General features: G+C 45.9%; 3 protein-coding genes across 3 annotated transcripts; 2 read left to right on the forward strand and 1 right to left on the reverse strand.

The window, feature by feature from the left end:
- Positions 1-6,436: 6,436 nt before the first annotated feature.
- Positions 6,437-6,796, reverse strand: LOC311169002 (uncharacterized protein; the record flags this gene model as incomplete). Its single annotated transcript, XM_084230704.1, has 1 exon — positions 6,437-6,796. One exon carries the CDS (start codon positions 6,794-6,796, stop codon positions 6,437-6,439), a length of 360 nt encoding a protein of 119 aa, XP_084086830.1.
- A 3,126-nt stretch (positions 6,797-9,922) lies between these two features.
- Positions 9,923-10,267, forward strand: LOC311176017 (small cysteine and glycine repeat-containing protein 8-like; the record flags this gene model as incomplete). The annotated part of the gene is made up of 1 exon (XM_084241304.1): positions 9,923-10,267. One exon carries the CDS (start codon positions 9,923-9,925, stop codon positions 10,265-10,267), a length of 345 nt encoding a protein of 114 aa, XP_084097430.1.
- Positions 10,268-16,411: 6,144 nt separating this feature from the next.
- Positions 16,412-16,872, forward strand: LOC311178723 (uncharacterized protein; the record flags this gene model as incomplete). The annotated part of the gene is made up of 1 exon (XM_084245458.1): positions 16,412-16,872. The coding sequence occupies one exon, from the start codon at positions 16,412-16,414 to the stop codon at positions 16,775-16,777; it is 366 nt and encodes a 121-aa protein (XP_084101584.1). The 3' UTR covers positions 16,778-16,872.
- Between the last annotated feature and the right edge of the window lie 1,107 nt (positions 16,873-17,979).

The following is a 17,979-nucleotide window of genomic DNA, read 5'->3' on the forward strand; positions in this document are numbered from 1 at the left end:
CCTATATATCATGTGTCCTCAAAACATAGTAATTATTATTGCACCTTCATTTTGTCATCATGACCTTTATTTTTCAAGTGTTTACTTGTTCAGAGTCTAAATTCCTTTTCCATCTAACCTAATTTGTAAAAATAAAAATTTAGGTCTATCTACTTCAATTAATGACAGTTCTATGTGCTTAACTTCTTGTCCTGAAAATAAATTTGATGTAAATCACTTCACACATTAGTTGTATACACCAAGTTAATAAAAATGAAATATTCCATCCAGGTCAAATGAAAGTATCTCTTTCCCACTTTAGAGAAACCTGATCTTCATTTTACAAATGGCAAAACTCTGCATGTATCCGGGGAATGCTTTTTACTTAAAATGTTTTGTCACTGAATTCACTGGAGATTTAATTGCTGAGCCCAGTGTTTGCAAGGGAAGAAATGGCTGGTTCGAGAAGGCTAGTGACGCATCCACCGTCAGCTGCACAGCAAGACGGCAGAACCGGGCGTCTCTGTGTCCATTCAAGGCTTGTCCTGAGGCGTCAGCCCTTCTGCCAAGAAACAGATAATGACACTGGTCACTTGTCTTGGGGGGTTTTCCTTTTGTTCTCCCTGAGGTACCTGTTTGAACTCACCAGGGCTCATTCCCCTTCTCTCCCATCCTCGTAACCCTTCCTAGTCCATCAGCCTCATGACACCCAGAATCCCTTCGGACCTCAAGTTCAAAGGCTTCACTGAGTTGCCAGTGGTGGTTATAACCATCCCCACTGTATCCCCACGGTGCCATGCACATTTACAGAGCTGGTGATTTCTGGGTAAAAACCCTCAGCCTCATAGACTTTGGATCTCATCAAGAAGTATTTGGTGAGGACTTGGGTCCTACCTGCTGGTGGCTGGTGGCTGGTGGCTTACTGGTGTCTCCCTGACACCTGGTTTATGTTCCTGTCTATGGATCTCAGTTTTAAATTCTTTTTTTTTTTAAGATTTATTTATTAATGCATACAAGAGCTGGGGTACAGGCTAGAGGTGTGGGGGTGAGAGGATTCACCAGAGACAGATTGGGGAACAGAATAGGCAGATCCACTGAGATACACTGCTGAGGGTAGCAATGGGTGAGATTGGAGAGGTCTGCTGCACCATGTGGGTAGCTCCCTGGCTGGGCATTGAACTCAGTGTTGCATTAGTTGTGGATAGGTTCCTAGTGCTAACACTTAACCCCTTGCGCCACCAGGGAGGCCCAGTTTTGAATTCTTGATTCTGTCCCATGAATAACTCAGAGGAAAAGAATATCCATTAACATCTTCCATGAAAAACAGCAGCCATTTTGAAGGTCTCAGGGAACAGGTGTTTGCCTTTGTTCTTGCCTCCATCCTGTCGGTGAGACTTTTTACCCCAGGCCTGGGAGACTGGGGGCTGAACAGGGCAAAGGAGTCGCCCACCAGCCTCTGGAAGTAGCACTGTCCACGGTGCAGACCGGTTCAGCTGGGGTCAGTCCTCTCTGGAAATGAGCTTCCAGCCTATTGAAAACCTGGAAGGAGGATGTGTCAAAGTACCCATGTTGATTAGAGATTTTAGGTCCCTCATTCCCAAGGTTCTCTTTTTATTGCTCATCTGTGAGCCTTGTAATTATTTGTCTTAGTCGCTCCATTTTGCTTATACCTAATTATATATTTGCAACAAGCAATAAAAGTCACAAAATCTGGAGATGAATCAGCATTATTATGTCTTTTTTAGATTATCAGCTTGGCCTTATAGTAGTGGGGATTTAAGAAAGGAATACCTGCTTTCAAGGTGACTTTATTCAATGAGTTGCGATCACCTGCCCAGGTGGGCGCCCAGGAACCTTGCTGGATGTGCAGGTGACCCAAGCCCCTCTGACAAAAACTGGCAACTTCATTTGAGTAAAATCATTGTGTTGTCATTTCCTTTTCCTGCTGTTTTAGATCATGTGCCCTTTGTATTTAAAATGTCTGTAGAAGAGACAGTTTCATTTGCTGTCTGCTCCTTTGCTTTGTGCGTGTTCAATGACAAATATCTTTGGCCAGAAGCTTTAGTGACATGCTGATTGTGCACTTAGATGAGAAGGACGTGCTGGGTCTTCTGTGTCTGACCCTTAGGGCTGACAAAGACGTTGTTCAGTACTCATCACCAGCCTGGGACGTAGCTTTTAATGAATTCTTGATGATGTGCCCACCTACCCCGCACCCCCCACAGGGAGGGTGAAGTCATTCCTTCATCAACTACTAATCAGTTCCTGATGCCATGAAAGGGCCTGGGAATTCAAAACCCAAAACACGTGGACCCTGCCCTCAAGAGCTTCAAGGTCTTACAAAATGTGTGATAGTGTCCACATACCAACACACATACCAGCACACTATTGAGATCATGCCAAAGGTGGGTGCCAGCTCGGGTAGGAGGAAACAACCTGAGGGGTTGGGAGGACAGCAGGTCAGAGCCTGCCTCTAGAGCTGCCTTCCGCTCACTCAGTGTGTGTCTCCTCAGCCTGGCATGCTGCAGGCACCGGAACACTCATCTGGCGGGCAGATCGGCGGGGAGGATTCACCTCTACAAAAGGAAAGAGAACAAGTAACCAGGGTCGACTGACAAGCAAATATCGGCTGTTTACAGACAACAGAACTGAAGGGCTTTTCAGATGTGTGATGAGGGAAGACCACTGTGCAAAGATTTGGGAAAAAATTCCAGGCTGAAGAAACAGCTAGACATAGGCTTTAGGTCTGAGGAGAGGGAAGAAGGGGGGCAGGGGTGTGAGGTGGGCAGGGTCAGACCAAGTAGGACCCCGAGGCCGGGGTGATGCAGCAACTCCTAGATGTGTGTGGTCCAGAGGCTACGGCCGTGTGGAAGTTGGAATTTAGTGGATGAAGGGGAAAGCACGGAGAGCTGCTTAGTGGGGAGGTGACACCGGTAGTTCAGAAAAGAGACAGCAGTCGGGGACAGAGAGGGATGGAGGGAGAGAGAGAGAGAGACGGGTGTGTGTGGAGGCGCTGCAGAGGAACTCAAAATTCACCTCCACCTGCTCTAGCACTTTATTAACTTCTGCTTGTCGATTCACATGCATGTGAAGAAACAATGCCGAGAGGTCCTGCGCACCCTGCCCAGCGCCCCCCACTGCAGCATCTTGCATGGTGATGGAACAGTGGCACAGCCAGGAGACAGGCATCACGTTGGGTGTTCAGATCCCACTAGGTTGACAGGCAGCCTTCACTAGGTTGCCGGTGATGAGGCTGTAGCGCCTGTGTGGACCTGGGCCCAAGCCCCAGAGCCCCTGTTGCCAGGACCCCTGGGACCACTCTCTATGGTCACACCGTTCAGTCCCCACCCTTCCTCTCCCCTCCCCAGTAACCATGCATCTGTTCTCCAGCTGCCTCTTTGACATGTCAGCAGTGTTACAGCAAAGGAATTATTCAGTCTGTGTCCTTTTGAGCGGGGGCCCTTCCACTTTGTATCATCACTTCTTTGAGGGCTTCGGAGTCTTGCATGTCACAAGTTCCTTGTTATGCGGGAGAGGGCGCTGTGCGCAGGCTTACCACCTTCGCGTAACTTCTTTGGAAGGACAGCTGAGTGGTGTCCACTTTCTGGCTAGTATGGATAAAGCTCTGTATGGTTGTTTGTGTGGACATAACTTTTTGTTTCTCTGGAATAATTTCCAAGAGTACAATTCTGAATTGTAACATAAGCACATATTTGGCTTTGTGAGAAATAGTGGCATAGTTTCCAGAATGGCTATTCTATTTTGTATCCTTGCTAACCGGGTATGGCTGGATATGGGCTGTCCAGCTTCTCTGCATCCTCATCAGCCTTTGGTGGTGTCTCTATTTTTGTTTTAGCCATTTGGCAGGTGTGTAGTGGTATCTCATTGTGGTTTTAATTTGCGTTTTCCTAAAGATGCTGGACGCCTTCCCATGTGCTTATCTGCCCCTGTGTGTTCTCCTTGGTGAAATGAATGTTCATGCCTCTTATCCATTTTCTAACAGGTTGTTTGTTCTCCCTGTTAAGTTTTGAGAGCTCTTGATGTGCTCTAAATACAAGTTCTTTGCCAGTTATGTGGCTTGCAAATATTTTCACCAGTCTGAAGCCTCTCTTCTCATACTCTCAAGACAGTCTCAAGAAGGTCTTTCACACACATTTTTAACTTTGGTGAGGTCTAGTTTATCAATTTTTTTGCTTATGGTTTGTGCTTTTTGTGTCACATCTAAGAATTCTTTTTCAGCTTGCCTTAGATTCCAAAGATTTTAACCTATTTTTTTCCCCTAAAAATTGTAGAGTTTTATGTTTTACATTCACATCCATCTTCAATTTTCAGTTAAATTTTGCACCAAGTGTGAGGTTAACTAGATGCCTACCTCAATGGGAGGGTACTCCAAGTCTAAACAGGAAAGTTTCTTACATGTTGATACAATCTAAAGTTCCCAAACTTGAGCGTGAGCCAGGGTCCCCTGGAGGACTTGTGAGAACATGGGTCTCGTGTTCCACTCCTGGGCTCTCTGAGGAGTTTCATTTCTAACAAGGTACCAGGTGGTGCTGGTGCTGCTGGGCCCAGAGGCCCCGGTTTTTTTTTTTTTTTTTTTTTTTGTGGACCCTCGCCAGTGGCCGAGGATCGAACTGGCGCAACCCAGCGCTCAACCGCTGCGCCACCAGGGGAAACCCCCAGAAGCCCCACTTTGAGTGATGATAACCGAAAGCTAAGAATTTGGGGTTGTTGAATATTACAACAAAAAGACTGAAGAGTGCCCTCAAGTCTGTGATGACTTTAGATAAGCAGAACTGCGTTCTTGGGTCTGCAGTGGACACGGCAGAGCATGAGACCCGGGAAGATTTTGTGTCTCTTCCTATAGAAGACCTTGGGTGCAGGATGGCAGTACAGTAGGTTGGGCCAACAGTTGTGGGCAGGGGGGTTTTTATATCAGGATTCTTCTAGAGAAAATAGGCCATAGGCCATGGGCCATCCTTTGTCTTAAATTGTCTAGAAGTTCTCTTGTCTAAAGGTAATTTATTAAGTTTCTAAAAATGTAGATTGTACTCCAAAGTCAGTATAGACTGTCTCCAGATGCTAATCCTACTAAGTGCAGTCACTGAATTCTTTGATTACAGAGCTGTTTTCTCTTTACATTTGACTTGTATTCTTTTACTTACACAGAAGACACCTCCTGGGTCTTAACGATCAGGCACCTGGTGTATTCTTTGTCTGAGTCATTGCAGCACCAACCCCCATATCATGGGGGGCATTTAAAACCTTCAGTCCCCATATAAATGTGCACATACTGTATGGTGAGTCCTTGGTCAACATCTTAGATCAATTTCACATTTGCTCAGAAACTGGCATATACAAAGTAAAATATTTTCATCAATTCTAAAATTAATATCAAAATAACAATGAAGAGACTGGCACCAAAAGCTTCAGCTATAGGCCTAACATGAATCAGTGAGGATTGAGAGCACCTGTGGACACACCTATTCTTGTCCATATTCCCCCTCTTCCTTCCAGCCACGGCAGCCATAGCTATTTACCTGCCTGCCTGACCCAGTCACTTCCCCAAATCACTCTCTGTGATAACCATTTTGTGTTAAAAGCCATATAAGGCACATTGAAAATATATTACACGTGAAGATATATTGCACTTTTTTTGATTTGGGGTGAAACATTTGCTCTTCTCCTGGAGTGGCAGCATCTCAAATTTGGTTCCTTCAACCCACGGTGGGTCGGAAGCATTTTGGGGATGAATAATAATGTTTCTGTTGACGTCAAAGAAATGCGCGTCACAAACAGTGAAACAAGAGAATTGAACTCAGGTCCATGAACCCAGACCAGTGTTTCTGCCCCAGGTATTGGGGTCATAATGCACTGCAGTGCAGTTGTGATCACACAAGAAATGAATCTGTCCACAAAGGAAATTCTCCCAACAAGGATTTCTTTATTTAATTTGTATGAGTTTATAGAATACAAAAGGTATTTTCATAGCAAGACAATAAAAATTAAAAAAGAGATATTTAGCCATCAATGTTTGCTGCATTATTTCATCAGTGCATTTAGTTTTCAGGAACACACAGCCCTCTGGACATGAGAATATAGAAGAAAATGCAGGTATTATAAGATCATGATGGGAAAAGTCCAAGCACTGAAGCTGTGTGAAAGAATTTGAGCGAAACAAAAGGTTAGTAAGTATGATTCCATTTTGCTTGTTAAACATGTGAATTTTCTCCAGCAGCTGGGCTGTCTCTGGTTTTCACAGTTCTTTACATCACTAGCAGGGTCTTTTGAAATGATCTATTTGTGATGTGACAAGGAGAGCATCAAATTACAGCACTACAGCATATGTGAGTACTTCTAGGTCCAAGTGTGTGAGTGACTTCTAGGTCACAGAAAGGGAAATGGGACAGTGGGGGGCGGGGGGCAAGTGCCATCACAGGAAGATGCCAGTGGCGGCCGCCTAGCAGCAGCACTGCTTCTGGCAGCAGCACTTCTGCTGGCAACAGCCCTTCCCGCAGCCCTTCCCACAGCCAGAGCTGCAGCAGCAGGGTACGCAGCAGGGGGTGCAGCAGGAGGTGCGGCGGCAGCAGCAGACCACAGGGGTGCTGCAGCAGCCCCCACAGCAGCCATTGCAGCAGGGGCAGCAGCCAGAGCAGCAGCCCACCCGGTAGCACCTGCAGCTGTAGCAGCTGTTACAGCCGCCACAGCCACCACAGCTACCGCAGCCACCACAGCCACCACCGCAGCCACCGCAGCCACCACCGCAGCCACCGCAGCCACCACAGCCACCGCCGCAGCCACCACAACCACAGCAACCCATGGTGTCAATAGAGAGGATTCAGGAGAGGTGAGGAGAGAGACTTGGGAGGTGAGGAAGGTCTGATGCTTATCTCAGCCAGGGCCCCTTAAATATCCACCTGGGGACTTGGCACATGGTATGAATTCACTTCCTTAGGGTTATTTTGAACAGTTTGTAGAGGACATTCTTTCCTTTTTGTTACTTCCTCATGGATGCATGTAACTTCGTGTCTTCCAATTTTAGACAGATCCACTTCTTTTTAAAAATGGAATCAGAACTGACTGAAGTAATTAGTAAAATACTGCATTTTCATGATGTCTGTGGAGAGTAATTCTTTGCATTGTGCCAGATGATCGATATTGAGGGGATCCTGGTTCCCTTCTTTTGTAGGTCAGCAACTTCCCAGAGGAAAGTTACCACCAATTATATCTTTCATTTATGTACATTTTACATCTTATGTACATTATCTCATTAAGTCACCCTTTAAACAAAACCAGTGAATTTAGTACATAGGGTTTCTATTAAAATGGTTTTTATAGTTGAATAAGCCCTGTAAGTGCTATTTATTATATCTCCATTTGAGAAATTAGAGATATAAAATTGGAGAAAAAAAGTCTAAAAAGTCAACATTCTACAATAAATAAATATCTAATGTATCAAATAGAAAAGGTAATGTTTGAAAGAACTGATGAAAATAGCAAAAAAGATAATGTGATGGTTCGATTTTATGTATTAACTTGACTCACTGAGGGAACCTCACTATGTGGTAAAACATCATATCTGGGTGTCTGTGAGGGTATTTACATAGGATATTTACATCTGAATCTGTAGAATAAGTAAAAAAATCACTCTCACCACTGTAGGGTGCCCCCAGTCCATCAAGGGCCTGGATAGCATAAAAGGGGAGAAGGTGGGGACTTGCTTTTTGAGGCTGGACTTCATCTTCCCAACTTTGACCATCACTGCTCCTGCTTCTGGAGCCTTTAGCTAAGACCAGGACTCACACCCTAACTTCCTGATTCTTAGGTCTTTGAACATGAGCTGGAATTTATAAAAGCATCTCCCATGGTTCTCAGACCAAATGACACCTCCAGCTTTCCTGTTTCTCCAGTTTACAGGTGGCAGATTGTGGGATTTTTCAGTCTCCATAATCCTTTGGGCCAGTTCCTTTATCCTATATCTATATCATATGTCTATGTCTGTATCTATGTTTGTATTTCTGCATCTTTACCTATGTATCTTATTGATTCTATCCCGATAAATGCAGATGTCAATCCTTCCCAAAGTAATTAATAAATTATTTTCTATTAAAAATCTCAGAGATTTTCAAAAATTTATCTTTTTTCATTGTTCGATTTTAACTTGACAGTTTCCCCTAAAATCCATTTGATAAAACAAAATGTTAAAATATCAAAATCCATTTGATAAAAAAAGTCACATTTTTAAAGAACAGTGAAAAGGGAAGTTCATCTATCAGATACTGGATCTAGTTCTAAATCTATGATCATTAAAACAGTGTGATATGTTATTGCTGAGAGAAGTAGACTGATGGACTCAAGTGGCCCCCAAATAAAGTCACATATATGTTGAAATGTGGTATGTGGCAGACACATAAATCAGGAGAAAATATTGATTCTTCAATACTTGTACCAAAATAACTGGTTTTTCATGCTGATAAAATTTATATGACGATCCTTCTTTATCCCACATATCAAATGATTTTAAGATCTACAACAAAAGGAAAAACTTGAGATTTTAAGAAGATAAGATATGTCATATCTTTATGACATAAATTAGTAAATTATTTCTTAAAATGAAAGGAAGAGGCTGATTAAATAGAAAATATATAAAAGAGAAGAAAATGGCTTTACAAGAAAAGATGCTGAAAACAAAAATTAAAATAAGCCCCAAGCTAAAAAGCAAATCAATTTTAAAAAGGAAAACAAAAGAAAAGCCCATGAAGGATTTGAATTGAGAATTTCTCCAGAAGTCACAACTGGAGAACCTCAACTCTATTAAGAACTGGAAAAGGGCAAACTAAAACCACCTTTTATACCCGTTGATAATCAAAAGGTTCAAGTTTGATGATACCAAATGTTGGTGAGGCTGTCGAGTGATTGGAGTTACCATATTCTGTTGGGTACAGATTAAATTGCTAGGACCAATTTGCTGAGCAATGCAGCTACCTCTGATCAGGTTGAGATATGCATTCTTTCATTCACTCATCTTCATTCATTCATTCGCATCTGTATGGGTTAGTGGAGACTATGGCCCTTCTGCAGTCAATTATGTATGTGAGTTAAGGCTGCAGATGTGAGATATCTATGAGGGACCCTTTAGGGGACACAAGAGCTTCCTAGGGGCACTGAACCCTCACCTTGTGGTTGCCGTGTACCTGCTTGTGATGAGGATGGCTCTTCCCGAGGTGACTTGTGTGAGAGGAGCAGTTTACCAGACAGAGATGGGAGGGCGAGAAGGGATCAAAGACCGCAGACTCCCTGGAGTGGTGTTTGTGGCCATTTCCCAAATGAGCTCACATCTGCACTCAGGGCATCATCTAGGTTTTGCTTCTATCCCAGGTAGAAGGAACAGACACATCCGCTAGACCAGAGAGATGTGCCCTTGCTGATTTAAGGTGTCTGCAGTAATGGTGACAATAGCAGGTGTTACAAGTCACATCATTCATTTAAGAGTCTATGTTTCTCCTCCTGAAAGGATCCACAGGAATTTTCCCTGGAGAGATGGTGGGACATTATCCTGGGAAAATACTAGCTAACGAGGAAAACATCATTGGAAGATGGGTTTCTCTGACTCATTTATTCCAAGACCAGTTGCATTTGAAAATAGGAACAGATCCTTTGCTAAATATTCCCACTGAGTGAAACAGCTAAATTTAGCTAAGCTGAAAATACGTGACATAATGAGACTGTCATAAGACATAAAGGTGTCTATTAGGGTACTGGTAAAAGGAGCCTGAGGTTTTCCTGGAGTAGATGAAATAAGCAATAACAGGGAAGTTGTCATGTGTCCTCCCTCCCCCAGCCCCAGGTCGGTATATAAGGGCCTCCCCCAGCAGAAGGGGCATCAGACCTTCCTCACCTCCTGAGTCTCTCTCCTCACCTCTCCTGAATCCTCTCTACTGACACCATGGGTTGCTGTGGTTGTGGTGGCTGCGGCGGTGGCTGTGGTGGCTGCGGCGGTGGCTGTGGTGGCTGCGGCGGTGGCTGTGGTGGCTGCGGCGGTGGCTGTGGTGGCTGTAACAGCTGCTACAGCTGCAGGTGCTACCGGGTGGGCTGCTGCTCTGGCTGCTGCCCCTGCTGCAATGGCTGCTGTGGGGGCTGCTGCAGCACCCCTGTGGTCTGCTGCTGCCGCCGCACCTCTTGCTGCACCCCCTGCTGCGTACCCTGCTGCTGCAGCTCTGGCTGTGGGAAGGGCTGCGGGAAGGGCTGTTGCCAGCAGAAGTGCTGCTGCCAGAAGCAGTGCTGCTGCTAGGCAGCCACCAGCCTCTGCACAGGAGCAGTGGGAGGCCACACTCTGTCCTGCTGGTAAGAATTTGCTTCACCCCATTCCACCTGCTCCCTTCCCTGACCTTGTCACCGGCTCTTCCCCTCATGCCTCCGGTGCTACAGGCTCAGTGAGATCTTCCTCTGCACACACTTGGCACACATTTGCCCAAAACACACGGTGGGAAACAGATATGCCACCAACGAACCACTGGTAAGAGAACTGGGCAAAGCCCAAGTGTCCGAGGCCCAACCACGTGTTGGTTTGCAGTGCTCAGCCTCGCAAACACGCAGGCTGCATCAGGCCATTTTGGAGCAACAGTCTTTGCTGTTGCTCTGTCTGGATTTGCTAATTTCCTAATAAAATGACTCAATGCACAATCACAGCCTTCATGAGTCCATTTCTGATCAGTTTCTGAGCTGGCTTCTCCAGCCCTTGCACCAAGGCCAGAGCTGGCCGGGACTGGACCCAACGCCACTCAGTGCGGTGACCTCTCCCTTGGCTGCTGCCCAGAAATGACATTTCACCTGGGGGTGGGGGGGTGGGCGGGCCTCGGGATTCAGATTCACCCAAGTGTCTTCCAGGGTGGGGTGGAGAGTGGGGACAGTAGCGGGTTGTGGGGTGGGTGTTTGTTTTGAAACTGATGTAAGAAATGGAAAGTGGGCCCGAAGGAAGGGAGAGAGGAGAACGCGTTGCCTGTGCCTCTGTTGTGCATGTCTATTTCTGAAAAACATGGGGCCCCAGGGTGGGAGTGGGGGTGTTCTTTTTCTTGCTGGTTCTTCCTGGGCCTTGCATCCCAGGACTCTGTGTTTTCTCCCTGCTTCTGTTGATTTCATGGAGTGCACTCGCTGGGCAGGCCCAGGCAGGGACCTCGCTGCCCCAGCTGCTTCTGTCCGGTGAGCTCAACAGTCCTGACATCAGGACCAGCCCTAGTTTTCAGCCCAGCCGCGCAATCGTGAAGCAGCAGGAGCCTCTTCTTCCATTTGCACCCTGCTCCTGCTCCTGCTCCTCTTAGAAGAAAGGAGTGGGTGACCAGCTCCCTGAGCCCCACTTAGCACCCAGGGTGGCTTCTGTCACTCATTCCAAACCATCGAGCTGGGATGCATTCGACCCACTTCACAGGTGAGGGACTCAGGCCTGGGTGGGGGGAGGCAGCGGGGAGAAACTTGGCCAACAGCTCGTCAATTCTGATTGAACCCCACGTTCCCTGGCACCAGCCCTACTGCCCTTTCTCTATACCGTATCGGTTCCTGCCGTTTCCTCAGTCATTTCTTCTTACCCCCTTTCATCTGTTACCAGGTGACAGCTGCTTTGTCGACTCACCCCTGAGGGGGGTAGATGTCTACCCTTAGCACTGGAAGGAAGATGAGTCCCTTGGCCGAGTCCACAACCGCCCTGGGGCTGCCGGCTGCATCCTGGGGCCCATCTGATGGCGCAGGATGGGTAGCCTCAGCCTCCCTATCCGGGAGGCGTGGCCTGAGCACGTGGAAGCTTCCATGTGCTTGAAGCCTTATTACTTAGGCCTTCTGAATCCACTTAAGGCCAGTTAGAGGTAGCATGGTTTCATGGGATTGTAGATAAATAGGTAAATAGATGGACAGCTAGGTAGACGCTGCTCTTCATAAAATTGCATGTATGTGTATGTACATATCCACACACCTATGTGCACGGGCACACACACACACACACACACACACATACATGCTCAGTGTCCTCACTTAACAGTGTGGCTAGGTCTTGGAAACCATGTATGTTCTATGTTGAGGAAAGCAGGTACCGTCGCTCCATTCAAGGTCAGCCAGGGCTGTTTTCCCATCAGTGTCACAATGAGTCACGCCCTCTGTTCTGTTCCACTGACGTGTCCACTTGGGCTCCCGCTTGAATCTCTGCTCACAGCACGTGCACTGTGCAGGTGCCGGGTCGGAGGGTAAGTGGCGCTCACCGTCTGGTGGGAGACACACGTAGGCATGGTGCTCTGACGCTGGCTCACAGCAGCCTGTTTCTCACAGAGACAGGGGGACATTGGACCTGGCTGTGGGTGGGTGGGGCAGGGACAGCTCGTGGAGCTGTTCACTTCAGGAGGTCTAGGTCATGGGAGGACATCTCAGTCATCACACGGTTGAGCCGGGATGGCTGGGCTTGACAGTGGGCCTCGCTCTTCTCTGTGCCTTGCAGAAACTGGCACATGGCAAAAGCCTCCAAAAATACTTCTTAGAGTGTGTAGAATTGAAAATTCATTCCCCCTGGTGGTGCAGCAGGTTGAGGGCAGCACCGTGAAGATGTCTGCAGGCCCTGCAGCGCGGGTTCCATCCCAGCCAGCCACAGATATACCCACATGACACGGCAGACCTCTCCTGTCTCTCCCACTGCTCCCCTCAGCAGTGTATTTCAGTCAGTCTGCCTGTTCTGTTCCCCGCACTGTCTTGGGTGAATCCTCTCACCCTCCCGCACATCTGGCCTGTACCCCAGTTCTTGTATGCATGAGTAAAATAAATCTTTTTTTAAAGAAAAAGAAAATTCATTCCATGTGAAGTAGAAACTTAAGTTCTTTGGATTCCTGCTGACCCTATGTGTCTTCCCTCCAGCCACCGTCTTTAATAGGTGGAAGTGGAGCTATGTTTATATTTGCCGAATCTTGACATGATTAAATACCCAGTTGGTACCTAGTTGGTACAAAACTCTCATGAAGTTAGAAGAGGGGTTGAGCCTAGGGGAGGCTGAGTCAGGCAGGCACAAGGTTTGGTCTTGTATGTAACATTTTGATATTATGTTTTTATTTTTAAGAATATTGCATTAAAATATTTATCTTGGCTGAGTTTTTGATGCCACCTTAAAATCTGTGCCCCAGGAGAGTGCCTCGCTCATCTGACCCTAGTCCTGGCCCTGGGAAGATATATTACATGGGTCTGGATATTGCCCACCCGGACCACTCTTGTTATTTCTGTGCAGATTTAAATAAATTTTCCACATGGAATGATATTCACTGGTAGGAAAGAATGACTACTTCAGGTTGGTTATCCTCAGACCATGAGTAGCCATCAGTGACCCAAATAAACAGGAAAGTTACTGGAACTTTCCTAATAGGAAGTTATGGTTATGGGAACAACACAGGTCCCACTTAAGAGAAAGTCAAGTGCAAGTACACAGAATAGCCTGTGGCTTTCTCCAAGTAGGAGAAAGCACGAGAATGTCAAACTTGCATTGCATTGCAGCTCATCATAATATGTCATTTTTGCACTCAAAAATCCCTTTTGGACAAATTGTTCTGTGTGATCTAGACCAGTGTTTGAAAAACATTTTCCGTAAAGAAGCAGAGAGCAAATATTTTTGGCTTTGCAGGCCATGTGATCTCTGTTATATTGTTCAGTTCAGTCATTATAACTTGAAACAACCATGGACAGTGCTTCCATGTATACATGGCTTTCTTCCAATAAAACTTTCATTTTCAAAAGCAGGTGGCAGGCTAGAAGTGGGCCTTGTTTGTTGCTCCATGATCTACACATTGAACTTTGAAGGTAAGAATTGGGGGGTTGCGAGGCTGTGGGGAGGGCTGGCTCTGAGCTCAAGCGGCCTGGGCTCCCTTCCTGCCTCTAATATTTTTCCGATCTTAGACCATTAATGTTTCAGTATCTTACTTCTTCATCTTTGGGAAGTATTATCAGTATATTCTCTGGGAGGTTATTGCAAAAACTAAATCAAGAAATATATGTAAAGAACGGTGCCTGGGACATTGTAAGAGCTAAAAATATTGGATCACAGACCCAGAAACAGGTTAAGCATTATGGAGGAAGAACTTGTAATATGGACGCAACTTTCTCTGCAGTTGGGAAAAACACATTCTTTGTGCAGGTATGTGCTGGGAGACCCCAATATTTGGCAGGACCCCACAGGGAGGCTCAATGGCATTTGTCTCCAGAGATGGGGTCTTGTTATTGCTCTTCCCCACACATCTCTAGCTAAGAGCTTTGACATTGGACTAGGCGTATCTGCTCAGTTTCCCCTCAGCCAAGAGCAGCACAGGGCAGGAACCCTGTCTCAGTAGACTTTGTTGACAGCCCAGTGCCCAGCACAACCTGTGGCAAAGAAGCATCCAACATAGAGGTGATCTGTCAGCTGGGAGTGCCAAGAAAGGCCTTCAGCTTGTGGAAATATCTTCAATGTAGCCATTGGTGTAACATGTTGTGATCAACAAGAATTTTAATAAGATGTTCGCAGTTGAGAACCTTGAATATTTAATGAGGATAAAATTCCCCCTGTAATCTTTTACCTGGTCTCTCTCTCTTGGTTTTCCCCTTTACTTTATCCTATAGGCTGCAGCCAGAAACATCTTCCTGAAATACCATGTGTTACTACGCTAGATAGCATAATTCACTTGCAAAAGAAATATCAGTCTCCACATGCTAAAGCTCATAACTAGTTTCAGTTTTTATTTCCAGCTACTAACATCCTTGAAAAATTTTCCACTAAATGCAAATTTGCTTTCCTTTCTGCTTCCTGAATAAGTCTTATATTTTCCCTTATAGCGTGTAACCTAACTTGAATCACTAATAGTGGCTAACATTGATTGAACATACCCCAAGCTCTTTTCTAAGTGTCTTGTATGTGTTATCGCATTTACATTCCACAATAACCTTATGATACAGGTATTGTTTCCCTCAGGAGATTGAGGTAGAGAAAGAGCAGGTCACCTACCTGGAGGGGGAAGAGGCAGGAAGGAAGTCAGGATGCTTCCTCTTCTCCCCGCTCCTTCCTCCTCTCCCCAGTTCATCTCTCATTCTTGATGCAGCTCAAGCTCTGTGTTCTTCATGAAAACTTTTTTTCACTATGTACTCAGAAGAAATTTAGCCCCTCCTTGCAGTTCTTTTAAATCTTACTACTCCTCTGGAACTCAGTCAGTCAGTACCGTGTGTCGATTTTTATTGGACTGTTATTTAAATGTTTATTCTTTCTTAATTTGCCCCACTATTTCTTACTAGTTTGGAATGACTTCAAAGTATCAATATATTTCTTTGTATCAACCATGTTAACTGCCATATAATATGGGTTCAGCAAATGTTTATTGATTTGGTCTAATTTTGTTCTTTCTCCATAGAACTACAAGCAGGAAGTTGATCGACAGATGGCCACGTAGTGTTCTTTATGAGTGGCACACCCGGTTATTTTTAACTGCATGCTATGCATGTGAGCTGTGATTATGTAGGGATTTGTACTGCTGCCTGGTGGGTCACATGAGAATGTCCTGTGGGTTCCACCAACCTGGTCGGCTGCACAGGCTGGGGTTGTGATTGTAGTCTCTCCACATGAAGTGGAGCCAAGCTGATGGTCCCGGATGTAGGTGAGTCTCAATAGGGACACACGGAATGAATTCTGATCATTACCTGATGTTATTTTTTCTAATTTTGGTAAAAAAGTTCAAGAAAAACAAAGAAGCCATTAGATGGTATCTGTGTAGGAAGATAATTTAGTCTTTGCATAACTATAACTATAATGATCCTGGCACTCTTACATAGGAGGTATTATTATTATTAGGATTAAATGTAATGGTTGGAGATCTATTATTAGTATATTCTGAGTCTTCATTTCTTTTTTTGATTACCAAAGGGACATTTATTAACAGGTCCATTTCAATTTTAAAAATGAAATCAGTTCCTCTTCATCATGCCTCTATTTTTGTGTAAAAAGTTTTGAAATCTTTTGTCATTGAGCATTTTTCATGTCTGATGGATATTGTCTCTTAAGTGGAATAGAAGCTTCTCTAGGGCAGTTTCTGCCATTCTTTGCACCGCCAGCAGTTTTGAGTATATTCTGTTCATTTAAAAAGCTATCAAATTTGCTGATTTAATTTTGTTTAAATTTCTTTTAAAATGACTTTAACAAGAAAAGGTAAAATTAGCCAATGTATGAGGTCAAACAAATACAGTCTGTAAGAATGAAACAAGGACTCACCTGGTAGCTGCATTTAGACCCTGCAGTGGGAACACGAGGAAGTCTCCTGGTCACATGTCCTGGGTCACTCCCTGTGTCCTTTCCCAGGGTGGTATATAAGGGCCTCCCCCAGCAGAAGGGGCATCAGACCTTCCTCACCTCTTGAGTCTCTCCCCTCGCCTCTCCTGAATCCTCTCTACTGACACCATGGGTTGCTGTGGTTGTGGTGGCTGCGGTGGTGGCTGCGGTGGCTGTGGTGGCTGCGGTGGCTGTGGTGGCTGCGGCAGTGGCTGTGGTGGCTGCGGCGGTGGCTGCGGTGGCTGCGGTGGCTGTAACAGCTGCTATAGCTGCAGGTGCTACCGGGTGGGCTGCTGCTCTGGCTGCTGCCCCTGCTGCAATGGCTGCTGTGGGGGCTGCTGCAGCACCCCTGTGGTCTGCTGCTGCCGCCGCACCTCCTGCTGCACCCCCTGCTGCACCCCTTGCTGCTGCAGCTCTGGCTGCGGGAAGGGCTGTGGCTGTGGGAAGGGCTGTTGCCAGCAGAAGTGCTGCTGCCAGAAGCAGTGCTGCTGCTAGGAGGCTTCAGCCTCTGCCCTCCAAGCATGACATGTTGAGAAATGTCCTCTATTCTGTCCACCTGTCCTACCTCTTGCCATCTGTGCTGGGGACTTAACTTCTTGGACTGAGACTTAACCTCTTGGACTGAGACTTTCATTCCTGGATTTGGGTTCCTGTCTTTTCTGCTTTTGGTGTTTTTAGTTTTCCCATTGAAAAGTCTCCAACTGAATAGCAAGCCACCAAAACATCGGCAGCCATGGAGCTCCAGCTCCCCAAGATTAGTTGGCAGCCCTGAGCTCAGTCAACTAAGATGGTGATTCCCCATCCTCGAGATGTGCTATAGTCACATCTGTGCTTTTCTCTCTGTCCCCTTTCTTGCTTGTTTGCCTACTCGTTAATGGATGTTTTCTAAATGTCCTAATAAAATCAATTTATCATTAAAAGTTTCTCTTTGCCTTTATTTTGGTTTGACCATACCCCACTTCCTGGAAGATCTTACTCCCTCTGAAAGGCCCTGGGCAGATGGTAGCAAGGGCCGAGCAAGCCACGGACGGTGTCTGTACGTTCCAGATGCCAGTGCAACCAGAACCCTTGAAAGTGTGACTGTTCTCTACAATTTGAATTCTATTTTGAGATGAGAATTTTGTTTACAAATAGATGTTTAAAATCCTGTTTTCTTTATTCACAAAGAACCAATTTGAAAATTGTGGCTGACTGAACTTGCCATAGAGTCCTGTCTGCTGGAGCTATCCATTTACCCTTGTTTGGAGGGCAGACTTCACCGCGGCTCTGTTTAATATTCCCCTATCAGTTTAGCCAGCAGTGCACACTCGGAGCTTGAGCGTGGCCCGTTCAGCTTTTCCATCTCCCCAACTATTATGAAAAGTGATAGGATGCAGTTGTGCTGAGTAAGTCAGCGTCAGATCCTCACTGAGGGTCTCGATAGGGTTGATCTTCATCCCTTCAGGTCCTGCCTTGGACTGGGGCCTCACCAATTGCTAGTTGTGCTTCTGTCTAAATTAATATGACCTCGGCCCTCCCTGGTGGCACAAGGGGTTAAGCACCACACTATGATGCAAACAGCAGCCTCTTCAGCACGAGTTCTATCCCCGGTCCCCCAGGGAGCAACCCACACGGTACAGCAGACCTCTCCTGTCTTGCCCGCTGCTCCCCTCAACAGTGTACTTCGGTCAGTCTGTCTGTTCTGTTCCCTGTTCTGT

Source organism: Talpa europaea (genome assembly GCF_964194135.1).
Source record: "Talpa europaea genome assembly, chromosome: 1".
NCBI lineage: Eukaryota > Metazoa > Chordata > Mammalia > Eulipotyphla > Talpidae > Talpa > Talpa europaea.